This window comes from Trichoderma virens (genome assembly GCF_000170995.1).
Source record: "Trichoderma virens Gv29-8 chromosome Unknown TRIVIscaffold_5, whole genome shotgun sequence".
In the NCBI taxonomy this organism is placed as follows: Eukaryota; Fungi; Ascomycota; class Sordariomycetes; order Hypocreales; family Hypocreaceae; genus Trichoderma; species Trichoderma virens.
This window is the reverse complement of record NW_014013744.1, coordinates 1,398,003-1,423,196: the sequence shown is the minus strand read 5'-3', so window position 1 is coordinate 1,423,196 and position 25,194 is coordinate 1,398,003. Positions and strand designations below refer to the sequence as shown.

General features: G+C 50.3%; 4 protein-coding genes across 4 annotated transcripts; 1 reads left to right on the top strand and 3 right to left on the bottom strand.

The window, feature by feature from the left end:
- Window positions 1–1,662: 1,662 nt before the first annotated feature.
- On the bottom strand, window positions 1,663–3,239 carry TRIVIDRAFT_36706 (uncharacterized protein; the record flags this gene model as incomplete). Its single annotated transcript, XM_014102400.1, has 3 exons — window positions 1,663–2,669; window positions 2,746–2,904; window positions 3,164–3,239. The coding sequence occupies 3 exons, from the start codon at window positions 3,237–3,239 to the stop codon at window positions 1,663–1,665; spliced, it is 1,242 nt and encodes a 413-aa protein (XP_013957875.1).
- A 1,460-nt stretch (window positions 3,240–4,699) lies between these two features.
- TRIVIDRAFT_63914 (uncharacterized protein) lies at window positions 4,700–7,914 on the bottom strand (the record flags this gene model as incomplete). The annotated part of the gene is made up of 7 exons (XM_014102399.1): window positions 4,700–5,272; window positions 5,655–5,680; window positions 6,141–6,594; window positions 6,701–6,752; window positions 7,033–7,069; window positions 7,308–7,384; window positions 7,655–7,914. The coding sequence occupies 7 exons, from the start codon at window positions 7,912–7,914 to the stop codon at window positions 4,700–4,702; spliced, it is 1,479 nt and encodes a 492-aa protein (XP_013957874.1).
- A 6,520-nt stretch (window positions 7,915–14,434) lies between these two features.
- On the top strand, window positions 14,435–18,771 carry TRIVIDRAFT_190601 (uncharacterized protein; the record flags this gene model as incomplete). The annotated part of the gene is made up of 4 exons (XM_014102398.1): window positions 14,435–14,500; window positions 14,534–16,781; window positions 16,839–18,373; window positions 18,433–18,771. 4 exons carry the CDS (start codon window positions 14,435–14,437, stop codon window positions 18,769–18,771), a joined length of 4,188 nt encoding a protein of 1,395 aa, XP_013957873.1.
- A 708-nt stretch (window positions 18,772–19,479) lies between these two features.
- On the bottom strand, window positions 19,480–24,348 carry TRIVIDRAFT_36513 (uncharacterized protein; the record flags this gene model as incomplete). The annotated part of the gene is made up of 1 exon (XM_014102397.1): window positions 19,480–24,348. The coding sequence occupies one exon, from the start codon at window positions 24,346–24,348 to the stop codon at window positions 19,480–19,482; it is 4,869 nt and encodes a 1,622-aa protein (XP_013957872.1).
- Window positions 24,349–25,194: the final 846 nt, after the last annotated feature.

The following is a 25,194-nucleotide window of genomic DNA, read 5'->3' as shown; positions in this document are numbered from 1 at the left end:
ATACAGAACTGTACCCCCATTCACATGTGGGCTAGATTACCTTCTTTTCCTGTCCTGTCTTCTTCTCGGTCTCTTCTCATTGGATCCATTTCGAGCCCTTCCGCGGATAGAACCCCGTTCCTCTTTTTTTTTGTGGACTTGGTTTTTTTTCTGGCAGAATGCTTGATCCACCTTGCCTTTTCTCCAGTTAACAAGAAGAGCCAGCCAGACAAGAAGAACTTGGAACAGGCTTTTAGTGTGTGGCGGATACGACTAAGCCGCTATCTTTTTTTCGCCTTTAACTCACCAACAAGCCGTACTCGTAATACTGTAAGCACGTTTGTCCCCCAAAAGGCTTTCGACGTTAGCTGCCTTGGCTTTTTCCATCAGTCTTACTCATACGGAGTACTTGGTTCCTGAAGTCGTAGCCGCACATTCTCGCTGTACCTGACTTAACACCAACTACCTGATAGCTTACCCGTTAGTGAGAAAAAGAAAGGGAAAAAATCTTCACCCTCTCTAAAATACAGTCCACGGTGGCTCTGGAACAATCGACCACCATACGGTGTTGGTCGCCTCACACCGTTACGTTAGGTGATGCCCCAGGCGGCGCTCTGTCGAAGCACAGTCTCTTGGCGACCGGCGTCTGCCCGGTCGGTAGGCTACCATTTCCCAATTGCCGTTGGGCTGGTGGCGCGTCTGCAATTGCAAAAATAACTTGAAAGGATCCAAAAGTGTACTGTCTTAGACCAAAGTCGCTGCTTCTATTGTTGCGCAGAGTCTATATACTGAAACATGACATGATTCAAAAATAAAAGGATAAAAAGAAGAATTCAAGAGTGCGAACCCCTACTGGGTCGTCTCGCGAATAAACAACGGTCTATCTGTCCCATAAACTGTAATATGTGCAGCGACTCTGAACAATGCTCCGCAAGTGCGGGCTTGCAGCAAGAAAGAGAAAAAGCCATCATCATGTCCTCGTAAAGCCAAGCAAGCCATTGGGCCGGCCAAGCCAGTGAGAAAAGATCCAAACGAAAAATCAGGTAGCAGACGCATGGGACCCTCCACCCAACAACGCTGATCCAGCGTCATCAGGCAAGCAAAAGAGAGAAAAACAGCCCAGCGACGCACCGACGAAAACCCCAGACACCGAAGCCTTGTCCCACCTTCATTGCCCACGTTTCCCCCCTCCTAAGTTGCCCCTGGTCCCCACCCCACAAATTGTAGCCCGTGCCCCATTGTATGATTTCTAGAGACGAGGAAAAAAAGGTGTCCGCTTGTTTCCTAACCCGCAGGGCCGGTGTTTCAGCGGACAGAAAAAAAAAAGGTGAAAGAAAGAGAGAGACTGGCTCGAGTTGAATCGTAGGCTGTTCCGGAGCAGCCTAAGCTAAGCTAGCCACCTCGATCCCGAAAGAAGCGAAACAAGGAAATTTGGATGCTCGCAAAAAGTGTCGCTCAAGTATAGCCGACCGTATGAATCAGGTACGCCCTCCAGACCATAAATGCCCTTTTTTTTTGTCGTTGTATATAGCGGGTTCCCAACGCCTTTGTCGTTAACGCGTTCAAGATGCCAACCACCATTGGGGTATTCTGTGCGCCAGGTAAAAATAAAGTAAAACAAAAGACCAAACAGAAACGGGGGAAGATGAATCCCAAATAAACCCGTGAAAAACAGAAATGCCATCACATTTCCCAGTAGCCACCTAGTGAGCCAGCCCCAAGGGTGTCGGGGTTCTCGTCTACCGTGGTGACGTTACCACTGTAGTTGGGAATGTAGAACGCGGGGTCGTCCTCGACCGTGGAGAAGTCGCCGGTGAGAGCCTGGTTGTCGGCCTTGTCGAAGAGGCTGTAATCCAGGCTGGTGAGGTCGACATTGGCTTGTCGGAGGTAGCTACCGCTGGTGGCAAATCCTTCAAATTCGCCCTCGCCGCCAGGCATAAAGTCTTCCACTTCGGAGACGTCCCCAGACGTAGACCTTGTGCCGGCCAGGTTGGGCAGCTGCTCAGAGCCGCTACCAAAGTCGAGCTGGCCGGTGAACTGGGTGCCGGCCTGGCTGTAGCTTGAGGGGGTGAAGCTTTCGCCGTTGGCTTCCCTCAGATCAAGGTGGCTCCAGTCAACCGACTGCGCCAGGCTTGCGCTCATGATAGGCCCGTCGGCATCGGGAAGGCCGCTTGAAAATAGATCAAAGTTGGTGCTACTGGCGTAGGTAGAGTAGTTTGAAATGCTCGAAAGATCGAGTGGTGGCAGATTGCCGTTCAGCTGCGAAAAGGTAGAGGCAGACATCAGAGGGGATGTCGCCTCGGATTTGACCAGGCGCTGCTCGCGGGCAAGGAAGTTGTGCTGCATCGACGCGTGGCCCTCGTTCTGTGCTTGATACAGCAGATTGTCGGTGCTGGTGCCAAGGCTGCCGGCACTGGCGGCCGAGTTGACCCTGTTGAGCTGATACGGCCCACACTTTTGTGAGGCACGGTTGTGCTTGGCCGGCTTGTGGTGGCCGTGCTGGTCAAAGGTCATGCCAATGTCGGACGAGTGAATCGTGTTAGCCCGTCGCCGTCTCGGAACAGGTCGAGGAGGCAGGGTGGCTGCCTTTTGGAGTTCGCCGTCCGAGTCGGACTCCGGGACAGTGTCCAGTGCCACGTCCTTCTTTCCGGCACAGGTGCATCGTCCGCCATGGTTGCAGCAGCACGTCTCTGCATGACATGATGACAGATTAGAACCGGGAGCTTGTGAAGGAGGACACGCAGCCTCGTATTCTGTAAAACTCACCAAGGTGTCCGTCGACGGGCGGTTGCAGGTGAACACACTTGCTCGTCTTCTCGCCGCAATCGCACTTGATGTGAGCGGACCGGGACTTGCGCTGCGAGCGACAGTGCGCACATTGCGAGACGGGACGGCCCTTTTTGTTAATGTGTTGAAGAGGACGACCTGCAGGAGCTGCCAGTTAGCAATTGATTCTCGCGACAAGTATGCTCGTCTTCCTCTGCATGTGCGTTGCTATGGCGGCACAAGGCCAAACAAAGTTTTTGGCTGTCATGCCCTCCACCAACTGAACAGTTCGACGCCGACAAGAAGAAAAAAAAGCCAATTCAAGGCCAGGACATCATGGTATTTTTTGGAGATGGGGGGAAAGCCGCGGGGCAGAAACAACTTTGACTAGGTATAGTAGGTATATGCAGCGACTCACCTGAATGTTGGCAGTTGCTGACGCGGTGACCGCGCACGCAAGCCTCACAGGCAAACTTCTCGCCGTCAATTATCATCATGGATAAGGCTGTGGAACTGCGGTGCAAGTGAGGACAACTGGCGGGTTGCGGTTCAGAAGTGATGGATTAAAAGAAGAGTTTCAAGGCCGCTGGCGGGCTGGTGTTCGGCTCTGGATCGGCGGCTCGGGGCACGGGGAAAAGGGCAGGGCCAAGTTGGGTCGAGCAAACAGGGCCGAAGCAATTTTGTGTGCGTGTGCGTCTGCGCTATTCCGCCGAACCTGGGGGGTGTCTGTAGCTAGCACAGTAGGCAGAGTGGAACTGATGCACAGTTGCATGCGCTACAGGCGCATCAGTAGCTAGAAAGGGGAATGCCAAACCCGCCCAGGTTGAAGACTGGGTTTGCAGAGCTGAACGGAAGACGCTCTACCGGGAGGCGAGAGACAACAGAGAGAGGGAGAGAGAAGAGAGAGAGATGGAGACAGGAGAGGAGAGTGACGAGAGAGATATGGGGAGAGAGTCAGAGAGGGGAGGTGGGTAAGAGGCAGGCAGGTATCTTTGCAATTCTCCGCGTTGCTTGCAACCTCAAGGTAGCTGTACTTGGATGCCGTGCTGCAGGGTCTAAGTGCTGCTTGCGCGAGTCTCGTCTCGGTGCGCAGCTGAGTCGAACCGCCAAAGTGGGCAGATAGATAGCAACCTGAACTGGTCGATACAGGGGTTGCGTCTGCGGCAGCGCCAATGCTTTTAATATTAAAAAGTGGTGAGCCGGAATCGAGTGGCGGCAGAGGGTACAGTCCAGAGTGCTGCTCCCGTGTCTCCCGTGTGGCCGTACAGGTACAGCTGCGGAAAGGCAAGCGAGTTTGGCGCCAGCTCTGAGAAGCCGCTAGTTACGAGCTGGTACCCAAGGTCGAATTAGCCAGGTCAGCCGGGGTCTGCTCAGTGTCGTCAACCTGCAGCAGTAGGCGGATCCAGCCAGACACGTTCTGCTCTGCGCGCACGCGGGTAACAATAGCCGTGGTAACGTGAGAATGGTGGTAGCGGAGGGGGGGCAATGACGGCAGATGAGTTATAGCAAGACGATGGAGAGGAAGATGTTGCCCGAGTTGAGACGATGTTGCTCAAGAACACTTGAAGCAAATTAAATATCAAGTCGAGCGTCAAAGAGTCGAGAATCGAGAGTCAAGAGTCAAGAGACGAGAGTGACAAAGAGGCAAAAGAGGCGCCGAACGTCGCAGTGGACAGGACGGGCGGGCTCAGCTCAGGACCAGTGGCGGTTTTATTCTTGGAATCTCTGATGCGTGTAAGACAAGAAACGGGCAGAGCAAAGACTGAAAGAAAAAGCGGGAGCAAAGATCGTCCGCCCGTCGAGAGGGCAGTGTTTCCGTATATATGTATGCAACCATGTCCTGTAGCCTACGGAGCACGGAACCCAGCTTCTCTTTGGTTCATCGCCTTGCTGCCAGTCAGCTCAGTCTGGCTCGTGCTTGTTGGCCCCGAATTTGCATCAACAGCATCCTGAATCAAACACTGGCCGACGGTGGGCTGGCACAATGACGGTTGTCACAGCTGCTGGGCCGGGGTGCGACTCGACTCGACCTGTCGACAAGGGAGCTTTCGGGCCCTGTGCCCCATGCCCAGTCGTCGCCGCCATGCCGCTTCCAGCGCAAGGCGCGTGGGACGCCGATGCAGACAAGCAGTTTCGCAGCGCATTGCCTGTACCGTACAGTGCCAGGTCGGATCCTGCAGGCTTGCGGCGGCTCCGCTCGAGCGAGTGCAAAATGATACACGGGGGGCTCCAGATGCGTGGCGCACAGGGCGAAGGTGGTTAGCTGTAGTGGTAATGCGTCGTCGAGATGGTGTGCAGCAGTCCATGGTCGCATGAGTGGGATGCGCCCGAAGCCGTAGAATCCCGTTCGTCTGCCGTTTGGGTGAGCAGCGTGTGCGCGACCGAGCGTGGAGGAGCGCGGAGGCGTCCGTCGCCGTCTTGCTCTCCTTGCTCTTGTCTCTCTTCTGTTCTTCATCTTCTTCAAGCTGTGATGAGGGGGGACATGACAGTGACAGCCAGGTAGTTGGGGGTACGAAGCGCTTCGTACCTGCATCCACGAGGCAAGGTGCCTTAGCACAAGCAGGTGCTCTACTGTAGGTACCTTAGCACCCGTATGCCCGCTTAAGGTAGGTAGGTACTGGTACCTGGGGACGGCCATCGGTGGCACTCTGGGGCAAATTTGCTGCCTGTGGGCAATGCGCTGCACGTTCTAGCCGTCATCGACTCAACACCAACAACAGCTGCCGTTGGGTGATTCTGCTGTAGATAATACCCATGTCCCGCGCATTATTGCATGTAAGGTGCCATTATTGTACAAGTTACGAGCGAGCATAGCACAGCACCCAGCCCAGGGATTTCGCGCCGACTGCCGACCCAGCATCGACCCAATACAGCCCAGTCGGGACTGGACGATACGATGCAGTACGGACCTGGACGCATTGCTCCGTCCCCAGTTCTGATATCCGTACGAGACAAGTACGGAGAACAAAAGTAGTGCTCCGTATACTATTACTTGTACAGGCTCAGGCTCAGATCCCGCGGCGTCTTGTCCTCTTTCGAGCCAGCCTGTCCCGTATTGAGAAGCGCCTGCGGTCGGCCTTGGCCTTGGCGTTGACGGGCACAACCTCTTCAAAGCCTAGCAGGCTCGACGGCATTGCGCCATTCGGCCGCCCTGCCACGGCTATACAACTAAACATTTCGTGCAGTTGACCCTCTCCACCGATCATGTCCTCGCTATTCGCGGCATGAAAAAACCCAATCCCAACAGCCGTTATGCTCCGTGGGTGGGGACCCGTTTGGCGTTTGATAGCCTCTGGCCGGTGATCCCTGGGGAAATTTTCCGGATATGCTCTGGCCCAAGACCCTGAAGAGAATGCCTGTTCGATTCTTGTATATCCGAACTGTACTGTACGTACTCCGTACCGTTGTTTTTATTTTGGTATATTCCGCGGATGTGATGGATGATAGGTCCCAAAGCATGATGCTTGTTGGCTGGCCAGGCAACCGCTTGCTCTCCCGAGGAGTCTCTCGCCTTGTCTGTCGTCTGCGAGTCACGCCCACTGCTCTCTCTCTCTCGATACGAAGCACGCGGCCCTTGATCGCCGCCAGCCGCTCCTTCTCTTGTGCACTGCCTGTCATGCCAAGCTGCGTTTGTGCAAGCGGCTGGTAGCAACGTCGTTTACGATCTGACACTTTTGTCGAAATGCGGGCAAAGGACATGGCGAACCAAAGTGCGGGATACTGCGTACGGGATAGCCATGACAGAATATGCTTCGCCGTGCCAGAAACTCGCTGTTGCTTTGTGCCTGGCCACCCCTTTGAAGCGTCCCCACCGTCATCTGCGCCTTTGGAACGGTCCTCGGTCCGTGCCTGTGGTACTTTTCGTCACGACGGGGTTTTGTCACCTTGATTACCTAGTAGCACAGGGATGGTGCAGATAAGCTGATACGCCGTAATGAAATGCACTGTACAGTACCATTGCATATTGGCATTCATTCGGTACCGAGTAAGGGAGCAGAGCGACCGACCTAGTGCGTGATGCGTTTCTCCTGCTTCCATCCTTCCATCCCCTTAGCTGACGAGGCTGTCAGTACCTTATTTCACCCTGTGCGACCATGGGCTGCAGGTAGACGTAGCAGCGAGAGGTGTTCGGTAAGGTCGATGTGAGTAAGGGACGTTTGTCTATACCGAGTTGGCTGACAGCACTACTGGAGGTGTGGTGCTGCACCTGTACCGCACTCACCTTGGCGTTTGGTAAACGGCAACCCATCGAGGTGGCAGCACTATTCATGTCTGTGCATTACTTACAGTACGAGGACTTGTATAAGAATAGTCTGCAGGCCACCTGTTGGTAGCAGTACTCGGCCCATCGGTACAAGGCCTAGAGCTCGTGCCGTAAATCCTGCGAAATGAACGACCAACAGCGCTGTCCGCATGGCATGGCGATGCTGTTGCTCCGCGGAGGTGAATTCAGGGGCGTGTGATGGCAGACCCCTAGTGACGTAATTGCTCGTGCTCTGCCCACGAAGTTGCACATGCACATGCACCTTTGTGTGAAATCGAATAATGCCACAAACACCTACTATGTTTCCAAAGGCCGTTTCCCTTAGTTACGGCACAATACAGAAATTGGGCTTGGCATGTGGTACTCTCTCTCCACCTAATAGATGAACAAGTCCTCGTACTTGTACATGTGCAGTTAGCTACTCCAGACCAAGGGCTGCAGCGTATAGTACTAGGTAGGTAGTATTAATAGGCGACTCCATCGCCGTAGTGTAAGATCAGTGCAAAGCGTACAAGTAGAGATTAGTTTGTATGGTAGCAGCAGCATTAGGCCGATAATCGCGATGAAGAGCATGGCTGGGGGGGTTTACGTGGGGAACACAATGGTGTATCTGACTCGTCAAATGGCTGACGGCTAGGCACTCACTTAGTATTTCCCAAACAAAATGACTTGTCTAGCTTCCCTTTCGAACAGGAGCTATTAAAAGAGGATCGGCGCCAGCCATGCCTGTACGATTGGCTGCCACGCTGGAGGTGGGCTTTTTGTTGCTGCATGTAGGGGTGGTCTGGACCGAGACTCCTCCATCCATTCACCAATACTACGGTGCTGCGTCCGTATTGAGACCCTTCTGCAGCAGAAATTGCGATGACCGCGCATCGAATCTGGTACTGTCCTTCCAGCTGCATGAAGGGGATGGTCCCCGAAGCGGCGGCTCAAGGGTCTGGATGAGAATGTGTCGAATGTTTGGCACTAATATGGTGCTTTGCAGGTATCAAGGCACCGTACCTGGTGCTACTGCTCGCGTCTGCACAATATTAATAGCCGGGAATGGAGTCGTCTTTGCTTTGCTGATGGCAAGGCACGGCAGGATGAGTCGGGTAGTAGCACCGAGCCGCCAGGCCAGGAGACGAGAATGCTGGCTGCTTCGCCATGTGATTCGCACAACTCCATGAACGGTTCAGCATACAGTACATACCTGCTTGGACACGACACAACCTGCGCCCCAATCTGACCGTATCCAAAGCTCGTGACACCTGCCTGACACCTCAAAAAGTAGTAGGTACTACTAGGTAGGTAGGTAGTAATAGCCCCGATTTCTAGGCCTATCTCATCGACACTTTGCGGTCCATTCAGCTCCCAGATCAGACATGTCTTACTCTCGCTCATCCTCTCTCACCCACATTGTTCGTCGCGTGCGGCTGGAGTATGATGCAATTTGGGGTTAGTTGATGAGCCTCCACCCAACGTTGCCTTCAGATCAGACAGAGCCTAGAGATGGTTGGGCGAGTTGGATGCGCGGCGTTCGCACTGTATCCTTCAGGTCGACCGAAAATGGATCGGAATCGCAAACGCGCCATGATTGGCAGAGACGACTAGGAATCACAAGCGCCAAAACGGATCTCGAAATAGTTGATCTTCTAGAACTACACCAAACGCCCTCTGTTCATTGGCCATCGGCGAGGGCATCGAGCCCAGTAGCTAAGACTTGGCCTTCGTCACTCTGCGACAGCTCGCCTTCGTTGTGTCCAACGTGCTGCGCACATGTCTGGGAAGCGAGGAAGGGTCCCCCCCTGGCCGTCTTTTGCTCGTCTCCCACACCGAAAAGCGCAGAGGATGCCCAGGAAGCCATCGTCAGGCATTGAGTTTGGGAGCTGCGGCGCCGACACGATCGACGGACAAGTTGGGCGCGCCGCAATTACGGCCCGACACGATCGGCATCGCCCGGAGACGAGCTGCTGATGTGTGCAATGTGTGCAATCAAGCAATGTAGGTGCGAGGCATGTAGGTAAAGTGTGTGCAAGCTGCAGCCCCATGCAGCAACAATTGTCGCTGAAGAAGCGCCACGGGCTGCCCTAGTTGCTGCCTTCGGTCCGGAGTGTATCTTCATTTTCAGCATGCGCCGCCCTTTGCGCGCCCGCTCGACGAGCCTCGTGCTCATATAATTGGAAGCGTGCGCCCTCGTCCATACCCAACTTGCCAACTTCTGATATGCTACCGGGAGATGGCACGCGAACGCCTTTTTGGTGGGGGGGAGGGCACACCGTGTCCAGAGTCGCTGGTGAATGGATGGGGATGCACAGACAGCTTCCAAGCTGCTTGATTGACTGCCGCAGCTTTCGATTAATTACATGTGTCAATTGCCATGCCCTTTGCCCTCCGTTTATCCTGTCCGTTTGATTGGGCCGGTGGACCAGATATCGGATCACAAAAATTTCACCCAAAAATCCCCATCTGCCCCGCCTTCTAAGCGCGCTGCCCGACCTTCAGCCAGTCAGTTAAAAGCCGGTCTTTTTTTTTTCTTCCATCAGGCTGCCGAGTTTTTCTTCTCCCACACACACACGCACACACACTTTCTCGATGCTCGGTGCTGCGTCCGACTGCACTATGACGTTCCTCGCAACCTCGATTTCGCTCTAACGCTGGTCATCCTTACCGTGCAGCGCGCGTAAGAGAGGGGTTTGGGTTTTCGTCTCGTGCTGAAAACTCTTCCTCAACCGCCTCCAGATGAGCTGGGGATCGTGATTTTGGCCTTCAAAAGCCACTACCGCGCACAAACCTGTCAAAGTGCACTATGGCGAGTAATACTTAGAAGCCACTGATTTTGACACGGTCGCCACCTGTTCCGGCGGATTCGGTAAGGGGCTCCTCGGGGCTTGGATGCCGAACAGACAACATGCCGAGCGATACGGCGACCTCACCGCGACCGATCGGCTTGCCTTTGCTAAGAACTCTGACTCGAGTTCGATGACGGGATCCCCTGGTGGCGTGATGACACCGCTCATTATCATATAGCTGTATTTTGTGATTCTTTGTTTTGTTTTGCCAGATATGACGTTGCTTTTATAGCTTCGTCTATCGACATCTCCGTTCATCTCCCATTGACCTAGATGTTTTCGCACTGGCATAGATCAATTTAGCTCGTTGCTGGGCACCCGGCTTGGAGATGTCGTTTTGTGCATCAAAGACAGGCCGGGAATCAGCTGTAGAAACATTTCATCCCGTAACGTAACTTGTACGTACTCGTAAGTCTTAGCAGGAATGCTGGTGAGATGGTGAGGGTCCTGTCCTCTCCCAGCCCGGATAGTACGGCCCCGGTCGATTGGATTAAGCATCCCCAGATACGTCGTACCTGTGCACGTACGGCAGATCTCGTCGGCACACTCCTCTTCTGACTCGTTTCGTGGCCATGAGTCGTACGAACTGATATCCTCGGCAATCAAGGCGTTGGGTCTGTATTGAGTGCCGTAGACTATAGTCTAATTGCCGTGGTAAAACTCAATTGCAGTGTTTAGTTGTCATGATGTCATAACCGCTTTTTTTTTGTTGACCGCCAAACTGGCATTTCATAAGGTGCTAGAAAACGCGGTGAAAGCCTTTATGATACATGTCTTTTCTAATCTTGTACATTCAATTTGCCGGTTATGAATAACCGAGGTAAAACTTTTTGGGACAACTATGAAAGAAATGATTGCTATCAGTTATGTATTTTGCGACTCAATGACAAATGATGAGCAGCATGTGAATATGGAGTCATTATTGCCAACTTTAAGAAGCCAGCGTTATAAACTAATCGTTGTATATTTTAATATTTATCAAGTGATACATGGTAGATTAGAAATCCTATTCTACAGTATCATTTGTGCCAAGTGATGGCAAGATTGTGAGTTGTAAACTGATGTTTATGAAAGGGATGGCGAGAGAAGTCAGTAGAACGGCAATTGGGGACAGCATATCCAAGTTGTCCCTCAGAATTACGCATGTAGAGCCTAGAACAGAAGGACATGGCTGCTGTGTTTTTAGCACCGAATACCAGTGAATTAGAAATAGTCTGTCTTTATTCCTCAACATCAGAAATTAGGGACATCAATAGACCACAGGAGAGAGATCTGGTGACATTCGTATCGGGAGCACTCCAGAAAAAATGCGAAATAAACATCTGCCCCTTTGATAAGGCGCGTACGGAACATACATTATATACCAATATTAGATGAATTGTCCTTTTCTAATCCATTATTGGATGGAGGATGATGGAGACGTACCGGAAGGAAGCGTCTGACCTTGGGCACCCTCTCGCATGCCATTGCAACATTTGGGGCCTATTACCGCTCAGTAGAGGAAGAATCGTTTCATCCCCTTCATGATCAGGCTATTATATACAGCCTGGCAGCAGGACGGTGTCCGCACAAAACGTATGACACTAGTTAGGGAACTCGAGCTTACATCAAAAGGTGTCGAGGCATAGTTAAGTTAGATATGACATTGAGATTCTGCTTTCCACTTCATCATATTCAAGTAATTCACATAAAACAGCCTTGGCTGCACGTTATATCAGCTTATAGATAGGTTATAGCGTAGTAGCTTAATTATACCCCCAACAGATATGCCGCATTCAGTTTACGGTCTTGGGCGATATTTGACATCATCATCTATTATTTAGCAACAGTTGTGATAGTAATGTCTGAGGGATGTTTAGAATAAGATACTCCATATCTATTGTCTATTATGCACTGTACCCTGTCTTCAGTGCATCTCACTCATTAATCGAAATGTGGCATGAAGAGATCTTCCAGATTTCGGGAAGTTGACAAAGTCGGAATTCTTTTGAGAGAGCTCATAGCAAACCCTCACGTTTATATCAAAACCCCCTTTGCTTCCATGTCTCAAATGCGCAAACAACGCACTCTCATTGACTAAGACCCCTTGCTGTTTGACCCATCTTCAAGCAGACTCACCGTGACCTTGATATACGGGCACCAACGCTATCGATCCAAGCTCTCAACATCAGACCCGCCATCTTGGTGCGATCGGTGCTCATTAAGCGGATATAGCTGCACCACTTTATCAGATTAGATCCATACTAGTAAAGATATAACCTCATCCCCCCTCGATCGGTCTAACTTATTCTGATTGTGCTGCGATAGATGCATCCACCTCGTCGTTTAGTTCTTGCAAGCATTTATGAATTACATCAATTATTGTTTTTTGTTTGTCTGTTTCAGTGTAAATCCAAGTCTCTCTCTTAATGACCCTTCCTCAGAGTTACTCGATGGGAATGTTCTGGGTGAATCCAACCTTAAAACTTCCTGACAGATGTTCTATCAATATTTTGGTATGAGGCAACCTTATGAAACACCCACTTGATTAAGGCGAAGATTCCATACTGCACACATATTTTATTTCTTAATTTAGCAGGTTTGCATAAAACTTCTGATCTAGAGATTAGTACACAGGCTTGCATGATCAACGTTTCAGACACTAAACAACGCTTCCTGGGATTTGATTATATAGATCGTGCTGAGCGAAGCAGATATGATATGAGTGAACAGTAGCGGTATTAAATCGTGGCTTCATTATTATGAACGACGATTGAACTGCAACATTTCTAGCTCCGTATGTAGCCTCGCTAAATATTACCGGCGAATCTCTGTGCAACTGCCTCTACAACTTTAGAGGAGAGTTACACAAGCTGTCACGAAATACAGCTCCTTGCTTGCGGGCATCAATTTTCAAGAACGAAGAGGGTTTATGGGTTGCATGAGTGGATGTCATGTCTACGTAACATGAAACATTTATATGCGCTGATAGGTCCTTATTGTTGAAATATGTCTCGCCGGTGAGGGACATGTCTTGGAAGATGTTTATTTACCATGCTTGAGAGGCAAGTACACGTCGGCGTGCTTATCAAGCGGAAGCTAGGAGCTTTATAGTCGGAATCTGGTAGAAAATGATCTACGTCTTGGTACGTTTTCGTCAGCAATCCACCGAGACTTATTTGTATTTATAACACTGAGTGAAATACTGTACGAGTACTGCAGTTGTTGAGGGAATAATAAAACAATCATACAGCATGTCGGGAGTATATATATGGAATCGCCGATATAGCAACTTTGTACTAGGCTAACAGACTGGACGTTGAGATGGCGCCACTTAAATGCCTAGCTTACCCTTTGGCCGGACCATCTGTTCCGGAGTCTCCATCTTTCCACTGCTGCCGACGGGGTATTACAGAAGAACCCTCACCAACAGATTCAGAGTTGAGGCCATTGCTTGTTTCTTTGGCACCTCGTAGGGAAAAGAAGAGGATGGAATAAGTGATGGGGCAGAAGAGAAGAAGAAGAAAAGAAGAAAAAAAAATTAACGCGACCGAGGAGGGAAAACTCTTACATGAGTCCTGGCTACTTCGCAAAGATGACCTTGTTAGTACCTAGTCCAGTATACATTACACTCAGGCGAGCTTGACTAGACGTTATATGCAAGCTACCCCTCCATGCAGGGTGAGGTTATAATTGAGGGGCCATGACGGAGGTTTCTCTATCCCTACCTTTTCTTTATCATTTCTGCAGGAATGACAAGATTTGAATGTTAGCAGCACGTTTGCTTGCAGTCAATTAAAATTGAATACAGATGCAGATCTGCTGTGAGACGTTACAGTAATACGGGCAACGCCATCGACCTGCTAACCCCTCGAGTTCAGCAATCACATGCGCTGCTACCCCTCACCGCACCACTACGGCAAGGTACTATAACTTAGCAGGTACCTGAAGCCGTGGGTTTTATGTCCGAATTGCCTTGGGATGCACTTAGAGCCGGATCTCGCCGCCATGTACTGATCTGTATGCGCCACTCGGAACTCCTGTGCGGGTTGTGCTTACACATGTCTCGGTTTCCATGGCTCTGATTCGTGATGCCTTGGCCAAATTTGACCCGGAGTGACCTGTGAAGACGTAACTGCTAGCAGGCGCTACCTCTAATAAGGTATACTCCTACTAAATCCTACTACAGTGCCTAAGGTAGTGGTAGTTGTAGGTATATAACTTGTTACAGGTGCCTGGCCCGGAGCTAATGACGGAGATCTACAGAGAATTAGCTGCATCAAGTTTCTCAACTAATGCAGCCGGTCCGTGTTGCCTCACCTGCTCCCTCCAGCATCATTCCCATTCCAGCTTTTCTTGCATCTCCCAAATCCCAAAACCCAAATCCTAAAAACCCGTTACGTTTCGTTGCCTTCATATCCCGCTTGAATCCTCTCGCTTGCTGGGAATCGCTCGCAAGATTGGCATCAACTTAGCACCTACCTTGATCTACTCGCTGCTCTGACTCTCGAAGATGCGCCGCGCTTGAAATATATCGACACGGCATGTGCTCTCGCAGCTTGACATCTCTGACGCTGCACCGCCTGTGCTTCAACAATCAGACTCTCGGATAATGGGCTCGTCGCGCCAAGATGAGTCGGAGAGAGTCTCAAGCGAATCCAACTCGGCAGATGGCCATGTAGAGGCGACAAGGGACGACGACGACGATCAGACGCCAACTACCGCAGGGTCTGATCAGCAGCTGAGCCATCGCTCACCTTCTTCACATCCTGATCTCGCTGGCGGCGATCGAGTCTTTCCAATTAGCTCTGTAGTCCGCGTTGACCCGATTTCAGATGACGACCAGTTCCCGCACTTGGCCGAGGCGGATAACCATGGCCCCGGCATTCCGGTACATCTCCTCAGCTCTACAAACCGAACAGACTCTTGGGGCGATGTGCGAAGGCTAGAAACTGAACTTGTGTCGCCGACATCACCAACTCCATCAACCGATCGAGCTGCCCAAATACGACAGAAGAGGGCCATGAGTGGGCCTTATAGTAGTCTTCAGGCGGATGCCGTTCGCCACAGTTCATCGACCCCTTTAAATCTGGATCTATCCATCTCAGATCTAGATGATGACGAATCAGAAGCTCTTGGCGATGATGGAGAATCCAAAGACGATTCATTAGCTCCGGCTGACGTATCTGTGAATTTGGACAGCCAGTCACACGAGGAGAATGTGCATATTTCAACGCCCTTTACGCATGTCATGACAGACGAAGGCCATGCTGTCATAACTGGGAGAGATGGAGTTTTGCAAAGATGCGAAGATGAGCCTATTCATATCCCCGGCGCGATTCAGAGCTTCGGAGTCCTTTTGGCCATGCGCGAAGAGGGTGAAGGCCAGTTCGTTGTGCGATATGTCAGCGAGAACAGCAAGAGACTCCTTGGTTATACGCCTCAGCAATTATTTCGACTCGAAAGCTTCCTCAACATACTGACTGAAGAGCAGCAAGACAACCTCCTAGATCATATTGACTTTATTCGAGACGAGGATGCTGATCCTGCTGCCAATGGACCTGAAGTTTTTGGCATCTCGATAAGGCCCAGAAGGGAGAGAAAGAGCGTCAAGCTTTGGTGTGCTATGCACATCAACCCAGTCCACCCTGATTTGATCATTTGCGAATTCGAAAAGGACGATGATGAAGAGTTTCCTCTTAGGCCTCTGGAAGAGAGAAGCGAGGTTACGCCTACTGACACCCTCAATGGTAATCCTACCTTGGAGCAGATCGAGGAAAGTACAGAAATCTTAAGCAAGCCTCTTAGGGTCTTGCGAAGCGCCAGAAAAAAGCGAGGCGACCAAGGAGCAATGCAGGTCTTTGATATCATGTCCCAAGTTCAGGAGCAGCTCTCGTCGGCCCCTGACCTCGATATTTTTCTTAAGGTCCTCATTGGTATAGTCAAGGAACTCACGGGATTCCACAGGGTCATGATATATCAGTTCGATGCTTCGTGGAACGGTAAGGTTGTGGCCGAGCTGGTGGATGCCTCAAAGACGACCGACCTGTACAAAGGACTCCATTTCCCAGCATCCGATATTCCCGCTCAAGCACGCGATTTATATAAGCTGAATAAAGTTCGGCTGCTTTACGACCGAGACTTAGAGTCTTCAAGAATCGTCTGTCGGACCAAGGAGGATCTTGACGTACCCCTGGATATGAGCCATGCGTATTTACGGGCCATGTCCCCCATTCACCTAAAATACCTGGCCAACATGGCCGTGAGATCATCCATGTCAATCTCTCTCAATGCATTTAATGAACTCTGGGGGCTGATGGCATGCCATTCATACGGGAATCACGGCATGAGAGTGTCGTTTCCGATTCGGAAAATGTGTCGCTTGGTCGGGGATACGGCCTCAAGAAACATTGAGAGGTTATCATATGCTTCTAGGCTGCAGGCTCGCAAGCTAATCAACACTGCACCAACCGACAAGAATCCCACTGGATATATAATTGCGTCCTCCGACGATCTTCTACGGCTGTTCGATGCAGACTTTGGTCTGCTTTCTATTAGAGGAGAGACCAAAATTTTAGGCGTCATTGAACAGAGCCAAGAAACCTTGGCAATGCTCGAATATCTTCGGATGCGCAATCTGACATCAGTGGTTGCGTCACAGGATATAAGAGAGGATTTCCCAGATTTGCAGTATCCCCTTGGATTTCAAGTCATTGCAGGTCTTCTCTACGTCCCGTTGAGCGTTGGTGGCCACGATTTCATTGCTTTTTTCCGCAAAGGGCAAATTAAGGAAGTCAGGTGGGCTGGAAATCCATACGAAAAGACACTTCGAGAAGGCACCGAAGCCTATCTGGAGCCTCGCGCAAGCTTCAAAATATGGAATGAACTGGTCATCGGTAAATGTCGCGAATGGGTTGAAGAGCAGATCGAAACTGCAGCGGTGCTCTGCTTAGTCTACGGTATTGTTCCGGATACTGCCATCGTTTAACAAAGTCTGCTGACTCACACTGATATAGGCAAATTTATTGAAGTTTGGAGAGAAAAGGAAGCCGCTTTACAAAATACTCGGTTGACTAGGCTTCTGCTAGCCAACTCAGCGCATGAGGTCCGCACGCCACTTAATGCCATCATCAATTACCTCGAGATTGCTCTTGAGGGGTCCCTCGACCAAGAAACTAGAGATAATCTTGCCAAGTCATACTCAGCCTCGAAGTCGTTGATATATGTCATCAATGACCTTTTAGACCTGACCAAGACTGAGGAAGGCCAGCATTTGGCAGTACAGGAAACATTTGAGCTCCTCAATTGTGTCAATGAAGCTCTAGATCCGTTCCGAATTGACGCCGAGAGGAAAGAGATTGAATATCAGGTCACGCACCATCCTGGGCTGCCTCGGTTTGTTCAAGGTGATAGCCGGCGTGTTCGTCAAGTTATCACAAATATTACAGCAAATGCGATAGCGCATACAACGTCCGGATATGTTAATGTGGATATTTTTGTTGCCGATGTTAGAGAGGATGGGAAAGTCGTTGTGGAGATTGTTGTTGAAGATTCTGGCAGCGGCATGACCCCCTTGCAAATGGATGGACTCTTTCGGGATCTCGAGCAAGTCGGCACGGAAGAGTTGGAGTTGCAGGCGCCATTTGAAGAAAGGGGGAAACCACAAGAACTGAAGACTCTAGGACTTGGACTGGCTGTTGTTGCTCGAACCATTAGAAACGCAGGTGGTCAACTGCGGCTGAAATCGAAGGAAGGGGAAGGTTCAAGATTTGTTATCCAACTGCCGTTCCAATTGCCCGGAGAGTCGCCGCATTCGGAGGGAGATGGATCTTCAAACGGGCCCATCTCTTCTAACAAAGACGTTCCAGCTTCGAAGTCACTACCCCTGGCGCAAGAAAGCGAGATACTTTTGATTGACCCTAGCAAAAACATGGGAGACGCTGCTCTTGCGGAACGGCTGAGCATTGACAGTCGCCGTAGTGCTGCAAGTCAGGATGGAAGTCAGAAGAGCGACGCAGAGCGCCTGATCGATGCCATCAAGACCCCGTTATCTCTGAAAGAAAAGGATTCGGAATACTTTACGCCCAAAGCCCAGGTGCCTAACACTTCTAACCCTACCAACACAAGCTTTTCTATTCCCATGAACGCGCCTACCAGCCATAAGCTTACCAACAACCTTGTCGATGAGGATGTTGGCACCGCTAAGATCCGCGATTCGAAAATGCCCGTCCGGGCGATCAAAGTACCCGACGAATTTATCGATATCCCCCGGGCACCTCAACATAAGAGGACAGGAAGTATTTCCGAGGCCGGTACAGATGCAACCGAAACGAAACGTCCGCCTTCCATCGCTAAAAGTTCTGCTGCTGGTGCTGGCAGCAACGCATTATGTGTGCTCGTCGCAGAAGACGATCCCATTAACATGAAAATTCTGATAAAGCGACTGGAAAGAACTGGTAATACAATTCATGCCGCCGTCAATGGAGAGATCTGTGCAGCAATATATAGCGAGAGTTCGTCTGCGTTTGATGTTGTCCTGATGGACATGCAGGTAGGCAGCGACCAATATACAATGTCATGGAGAATGTGAGGACTAACACCCGGCTCTAGATGCCTATTGTTGATGGTCTAACCAGCACTAAGTTGATCAGAGCAATGGAAATATCACCTGAACACAAGGGTCATTCACCATTGGCCTCGAGATGTGGTCGTATACCGATATTTGCCGTATCAGCCTCTCTTGTCGAAGAGTCAAAGGATACATATGTCGACGCAGGCTTTGATGGATGGATCCTGAAGCCTATTGATTTTAGGAGACTCGCAACGCTTCTTCGGGGCATCTATGATGACGAAACTCGAAACTCATGTATATATGTTCCTGGACAATGGGAAAGGGGTGGCTGGTTTACGGAATCTACAGAGACTGTGCTTGACGATGGAAAAGCTTGAAAGGGGTAATGGTACAAACGAAGCATTTTGGTATATGGGGCTGTTATGGCATAGGGGGAACACATACGGAAATACTGTGGGTGCCGGGGTGTTGGTAGGGAATTGTATTCTTTCATGTAACTTTTTATATGGTTTCGATTTGGCAATAGACGCGCCAAGATAGATATGGCACTGCGGGGATGACGGTAGGACATCCGGTGGATTAAGGCGGAGTTGGGATGGTTTATTTTGCAATTGTAACGTACACGATGTATTATGGTTTGTTAAATAGTATTGTACTCCAGTTGAGCTGGAGCGACACTTTTGCTGCAATGGAAAGAAGAGCATGCAAAACCAGTTGATGGGAAATGGCTTTCGATAATTTGTGAAGATGACTCAGAATAAGATTGGTCAGTTAAGGTCGTGTTCGAATGTCTTTGTTCGTTGCCATGACCTAGGGGGCGTATGATTTATCAGATGAGCGAATTCATCAACATCGTATTGGTATCTATTCAGCCTAAACATATAACATCTAAACAGCTTTTATCCAACATCAGACATGGGAATAAAAAATACTAAAGTAACGTAAATAAAAAGTCATATCCTAGAACGTTAACGCGGCAAGTAGTCTTGTCAGGGAGAGTCATTGGGAAATATATACAAATAGACAGGTAGATAGATGAACGGATAGATAAGAGTGAAGGAAACAAACTCATCATCTGCCGTGCCTCATCGAGATGACCCAAACTTCAGCATCCTCTTGAATAGACCTGGTTTCACCTCGTGATTCTCCTCTTGGATGTTATGTTGACCAACGATATCCAAAAAGACCTGGTCAAGGGTCGTAGTGCTGACGCTGTAGTGCTCAACACCCAAGCGAGCCTTATTCTCTTCCAACAGGACGACAAGCCGGCCAATGGCGCCTTGGCTGATATCATGTCCAACGGGCGTAACATCCTTGGCGCTTGGATCTTTGGTAAAAGCAAGAACTTGGCTCGCGAGAACTGAAAACCGTAGCTGCCCGTGGTACATTTTCGACTCAAGTTTGGCTGTGGGCAAAACATCGAGAATCCACGACGTGATGACCTCCATCTCTTCGTCTGTTGTCCTGGGAGCCGTGCTCGACACAAGATGCACATGTAAGGCGTCACCGAACCGATGCCGCAAGTCATCAGGCGTACCGAGAGCGAGCATTCGTCCGGCTAAGATGCCAGCACGACCAGCCAACGCATCGGCCTCTTCCATGCTATGCGTTGTAAGCAGGATGGATCTGCCAGAAACTGTTGCTTGGAGTGTCTTCCACATGACTCGCTTCGATGCGGCGTCTAAACCTGAGGAAGGCTCATCAAGCAAGACTACGCCAGGATTGCCCATGAGCGCAATTCCCAGACTCAGCTTGCGCTTGTTGCCGCCTGAAAGGGCTGCTGCCATGCGTGTGGAGAAAGAGCTGAGGCCCACGGCTTGTAGGACTGCGGTGACATTATGCTCAATATTGGGAATGCCCCGAACCTGAGCATAAAATTCCAGATGCTCTCGAACAGTCATCTGATCCAAGGCGTCGATTTGAGGACAGACACCAAGGTTTGCTCTCGCACCTGCCAGATTCTTCGTCACAGACACATCTTCAATAAAGATGTCGCCGCCGTTGAGGTTCGGCTTCAAGTCACCCCGAATGAGTGAAATAGTGGTAGATTTGCCTGCTCCATTGGGACCAAGGAGGGCGAAAACTTCACCACGCTTGACGCCGAAGCTCACGTTGTCCACCGCAAGGTTCTTGCCGAATGATTTTGTCAAATGCAAAACCTTGAGGCCGTCATCTTCTGCGGGGTTTGCAATTCTAAGCTGCTCTTGCATTACTTCCTCATCTGCCTGGGTGACGTTGTGTGGATGCTTGTGGTTATTGAACAGAGCTCTTATAGAAGATCCTACATTCCCGCTGTCAAACCAAAGCAATAGTCCGAATAGGATGATGCATTGGATAATGAGATAAAGTATGGGGCCTCCGTATTCTTTGAGTCCACGAGGGTTTGTAGAAAGCTCGTTGCCATCGCAGGCTGTAGAGAAGAGGTTTGTTGCGAGGAACAGTGCTCTAGTGACTGAGCCGACAGGCATGAATGCTGAGATGACAAAATGACAGACCAACAGCGTATTGTCAATCTTGGAGACTTCAACATATGTGATGACGCAGACATAGGCGATCAAGTAACCGAGGAAAAAGACTGCCTGCCCTGCCGCTGCCCACGCAAACGTGGCCAACTGCGACTTGGTAAAGAGAGACACCATATATGAAACCAATATGGATGTTAGGCCATACAAGAAGAGAACCACAAAGACATATTCAATGTGGAACCAAACGTTTGACAGCCCAGCCCATAGAGCGGTGACAATCGCGGAGCTAACAAGAACCATCGTAAAGTCAAATAGGAGATATGCCATCCACAGGGGGAGCGGCCTGACGCCGTTGGAGTACTGCAAGCTGCGCACAAATCGCCTGCGCTCGTTACTTGGATACAAAGAAAAGAATGCCGGGTAGCAAGCGAGCGCCAGACCCATATATATGACTAGATTGAGAGCTTTTCCAATGCTAGAGTTGAAAGGAACGTCAAAAGAAGACCACGTTGTGGCAATCGTAGTGTTGGTCAGCATCACGTTGAGGAACTGCTGAGCAGTAAGTGGGCTCGTGACAAACACATTGCCGACCCAGGCAACGGTGGGGTTTGTGGTAGCATCGCCGAGCCACAGACCTGTAGTGAGGTTCTTGCTGTTGTCTCGAACAAACTGGTTAAAGTCATCAAACGTGTCGACAAGGTGAAGGTTGCTAAGAGAAGTCGCGGCGATGCTGAGAATGGGACTGGGGTTGATACCAAAGATGGGGCGAAAAAGGCTCGAAATCAGCGTCTGGTTAAACTTGCTAGTTGGCCCGGCAAGGAACATAAGGCTGTCACCGTCACCTATTTGAGTAAATGCGTCTTCAGTATCAGAGGTTGAGGCCTGGTCAGTGGGCTTGCAACCTGTCGGCTCTTGGTCCTTGACGAAGAGAGAAGTCAGTCCTGCAGCCATGATGGGAAGCAAGAAGGCAATGGCATAAAGCATCCAGTTTCTCTTTAGTATTGTCCAACGCTTCTTGAACAAAATGACGGATTGTTCAAAGTAGCCCAATCGTTTGCCATCAAGAAGCTTCAGACCAAGCCCCTGTCCCATTTGCGGACTAGAGCCCCGCGAAGTGCTGCTATCATCCTTGATGGGCATTTTCTCAGTAATGATCTCGGTCTCTCGGAAGACTTCTTCATCTCTGATCTCCTCCGCAACCTGCAAGAATACATCTTCAATGGTCGGGCCAGAAAAGCGATAGTCCGTGATGTCCGCCTTCTGAAGTGCTCTGATAACCTCTGCCGCAAGAGAAGACGTAGGGGCGACATAGGTAATCAGATCAAAGGCATCCTTCTTTTGCACACCGGAGATAGTAGGGGTATCTCTAATATCCGGGTTTTTGTGTACATTGACTCTGTAGCCGCCTCCAAGAGTATCCTTTAGCTCAACAGAAGAACCTTCGGCCCGTAATGTTCCTTTGGATAAAATGGCAATATGATCAGCAAGAAGGTCTGCCTCGTCCAGGAAATGCGTAGTAAGAATCAAAGTCCTCTTGCCTCTTTCGGCCAGTAGAATATCCCAGAGTTTGCGTCGAGACAGGGGATCAATGCCGCTGCTCACTTCATCCACACAGCAAACAGCACTTCCGCCAACCAACATCATGCCGAGTTGTAATTTTCGTTTCTGCCCACCAGACAAAGTTTTGGCCAAAGCCTTTCGTTTATGGGCGAGGTCGATGGAGTCGATCAATTCCGTAATCTGTTCTTTCGTGGCTGGTGCATTTGGTGATTTGAGCTTGCCGAAAATGATGAGATGCTCCTCGACCGTTAAATCGTCCCAAATGACGTTCTTTTGCGGCGCAATGCCTAGGCCACCTTGGCCATCAATTGTAATCGATCCGTCGGTTAGTTTATTCAACCCTGCAATGGCATCCAAGGTTGTGCTTTTTCCGCTTCCGTTGGCACCCAAAAGGGCGACAATCTGACCCTTTCTGACGTCAAAACTGAGCTTGTTGACAGCTACAACAGGCTCTGATGGTTTGGAGCCCATTGCAAACACACGCGAAAAGAAGCTAGGTTTGTATATCTTGGTGAATTTGTCAAGCTTGACGGCAATCTCGCCAAGACTGCCATCCCCAGCTTTTAGTATGGTGCGGCCTTCTGTGGAGGTACCATAAAGGCGCTGTTCGATCAGTGCGGCAAGAAGAGGGTATACAAAAATCTGAACAATTAGGAACACCCAGAGAGCAATTCCTGGAAGTTTCCAAGGACTGTTGGGGGCTGTTTCGACAAGGTTAGTTGGTCTATTTACTTTCTCGAAGCGAGACATGAGCGTGATGAAGTAGACATAGGCACATGGCGAGAAGAGCAGCGACAGAACCACCACGGGTCCCGTTTTGGGCTGGGTGAGAGATTGCGCCAGAATAGCAAGCAAGAGGATGACAAGAATGGCGGTAATGCCACTGAGCTGGGCCTTCTTGAAGAAGGAGGCAAACAAGATAGACATGGACGCAAGTGCAAGACCTGCGGTGACGTGGAAGAGGAGAACGATACCAAGGCTAGTGTAGGCAAATACACCATACCGCACAATGGCTGATCCTATAATCCATGCAGGCAAATAGACGAGCGAGAAGGAGAGATGATGGGAAATGATACGAGCTGCCAGCGACATCCAAGGCTTGCTAACAGGCATCATGGCGTCCAGAAGCTGCGACATGCCAGTCTCACGCTCGGTGGCGATGTGACCAGTCAAGTGGTATGTAATCCAAATCACAGAGGCAATGAAGGCAACTCCCATGAAATTCACAATAGCCTTGTGGAAGATTTGTCTCACTTTAATTTGCCTCTCTTTCTGGGTCAGGTTGGTGAAGGGCATCTCTTGGGTGTTGGATAGGGCCTGTGTCGCCTTGGTATTGTTCAAACCGGCAATGATGCCGTCTATGGTGCGCTGAATAGGCAAAAGGTAGACCTCTTCGGGATTGTCAGACTTGTCAACGTTGATTTTGACGGGGCTGTTTGCCATTTCGGCATCCGTGCGAATGGTATAGTTCCATAGTCCACCGTGGCCCTCATTTGGCGACGACCGCATGACGACGGCCCCAAAGCAGGTGGTAACTCCTCGCAGGCTGCTCCGACACTCGGTGACCAGTGTATCCTCGCTGTTTGTCCTTACGACGTCGATCCAAGGCCCCTGTGCCGTTATCTGTGTTTGAAGCTGATCCAGCACATTCTCGATGTTCCCCCCTGTGAATCCGTTGTCGACTAACACGACTTTGTATCGTCCACTGTTGAAGGCAGCGTCGAACGCTTGCGAGAGTGTCTTGATGGGGTGAATCTCTCCGAAGCCGTAGACCGCAGGCGGGACGAAGAGGTTCTTTGCAAAGCTGAAGAAGGCTGCCAGGATGATTGGCACGAGGAAGGCCATGACGATGACCTTTGTGAGGTGGCGGAAGAGTAGATACCGGAAATTCTTGGACATTAAAGTCCGGACTTGCTTAAAGAAAGCCATGGCGATGAACTGGCTCGATGACCGTGGAGATTAGTCTGCTTCGATTTCTCTCGCCCTCCTCCCAGACTCCCTCGAAGGTTAAACAATAAGAAAAAAAGAAGAACAAATTCCAGCCCAAGAGGGCTATAAACATAGAGCTGCACACCGCAGCGTCGAAAAAAGAGCTAAAGAGTCGAAAAGAGACAGAAAATGTTCGCTAGGGAGGAGGGGTGGGAAGAAATAGATCGTCGATGCTGGAACACGCATCCATAGGGCTGTGCTTGCGTTGGCGTTACAGATATATTGCCCGTTTGCTGTTAAGTTTTCGAAGAGAAACGGACAGATTGGAAGCGCCACGGCGCAGGGCGGCAATGAACCTTGGCGAGAATAGCAACTGAGAACTTTGCAATGCAAAGCGAGTGGCTCGTCAACCGAATAGAATCGTCGATACGATCAGAAGAGTGAACCTTGAAGACCGGAAATCCACATAACGAGCGCCACTCCAGCGCCCGTTTGTTAGTGATGCTGGCTAAGGGGTCGGCTCTTGGCTTAGCTCATCGAGGTGCTGGCGCAACTCTTTTCCGTCCTAAAGATGAGCTTCTCTAAAGGCCAGACTCAGATGCAGGAGCAAAAGAGAGGGAGAGGGAGAGAGATTGGCCCTGATGCCGCTAATCGCGCATGCTAGAATATCTGGTTTCAAGCCAATTCGCGCCTCAATAAGAACAAAAGGAAGAGGCAAAAGCCAAGCAATGCGCCCTTCTTAGGCAGTTGGCCAAGAGAAACAATGGCCCCACTGTATACGCGGACGCTATAAAAACGCCCGTGCTAGAGAATCAGCGGCAGGAGATGGCGGACAAACTTGTCCGT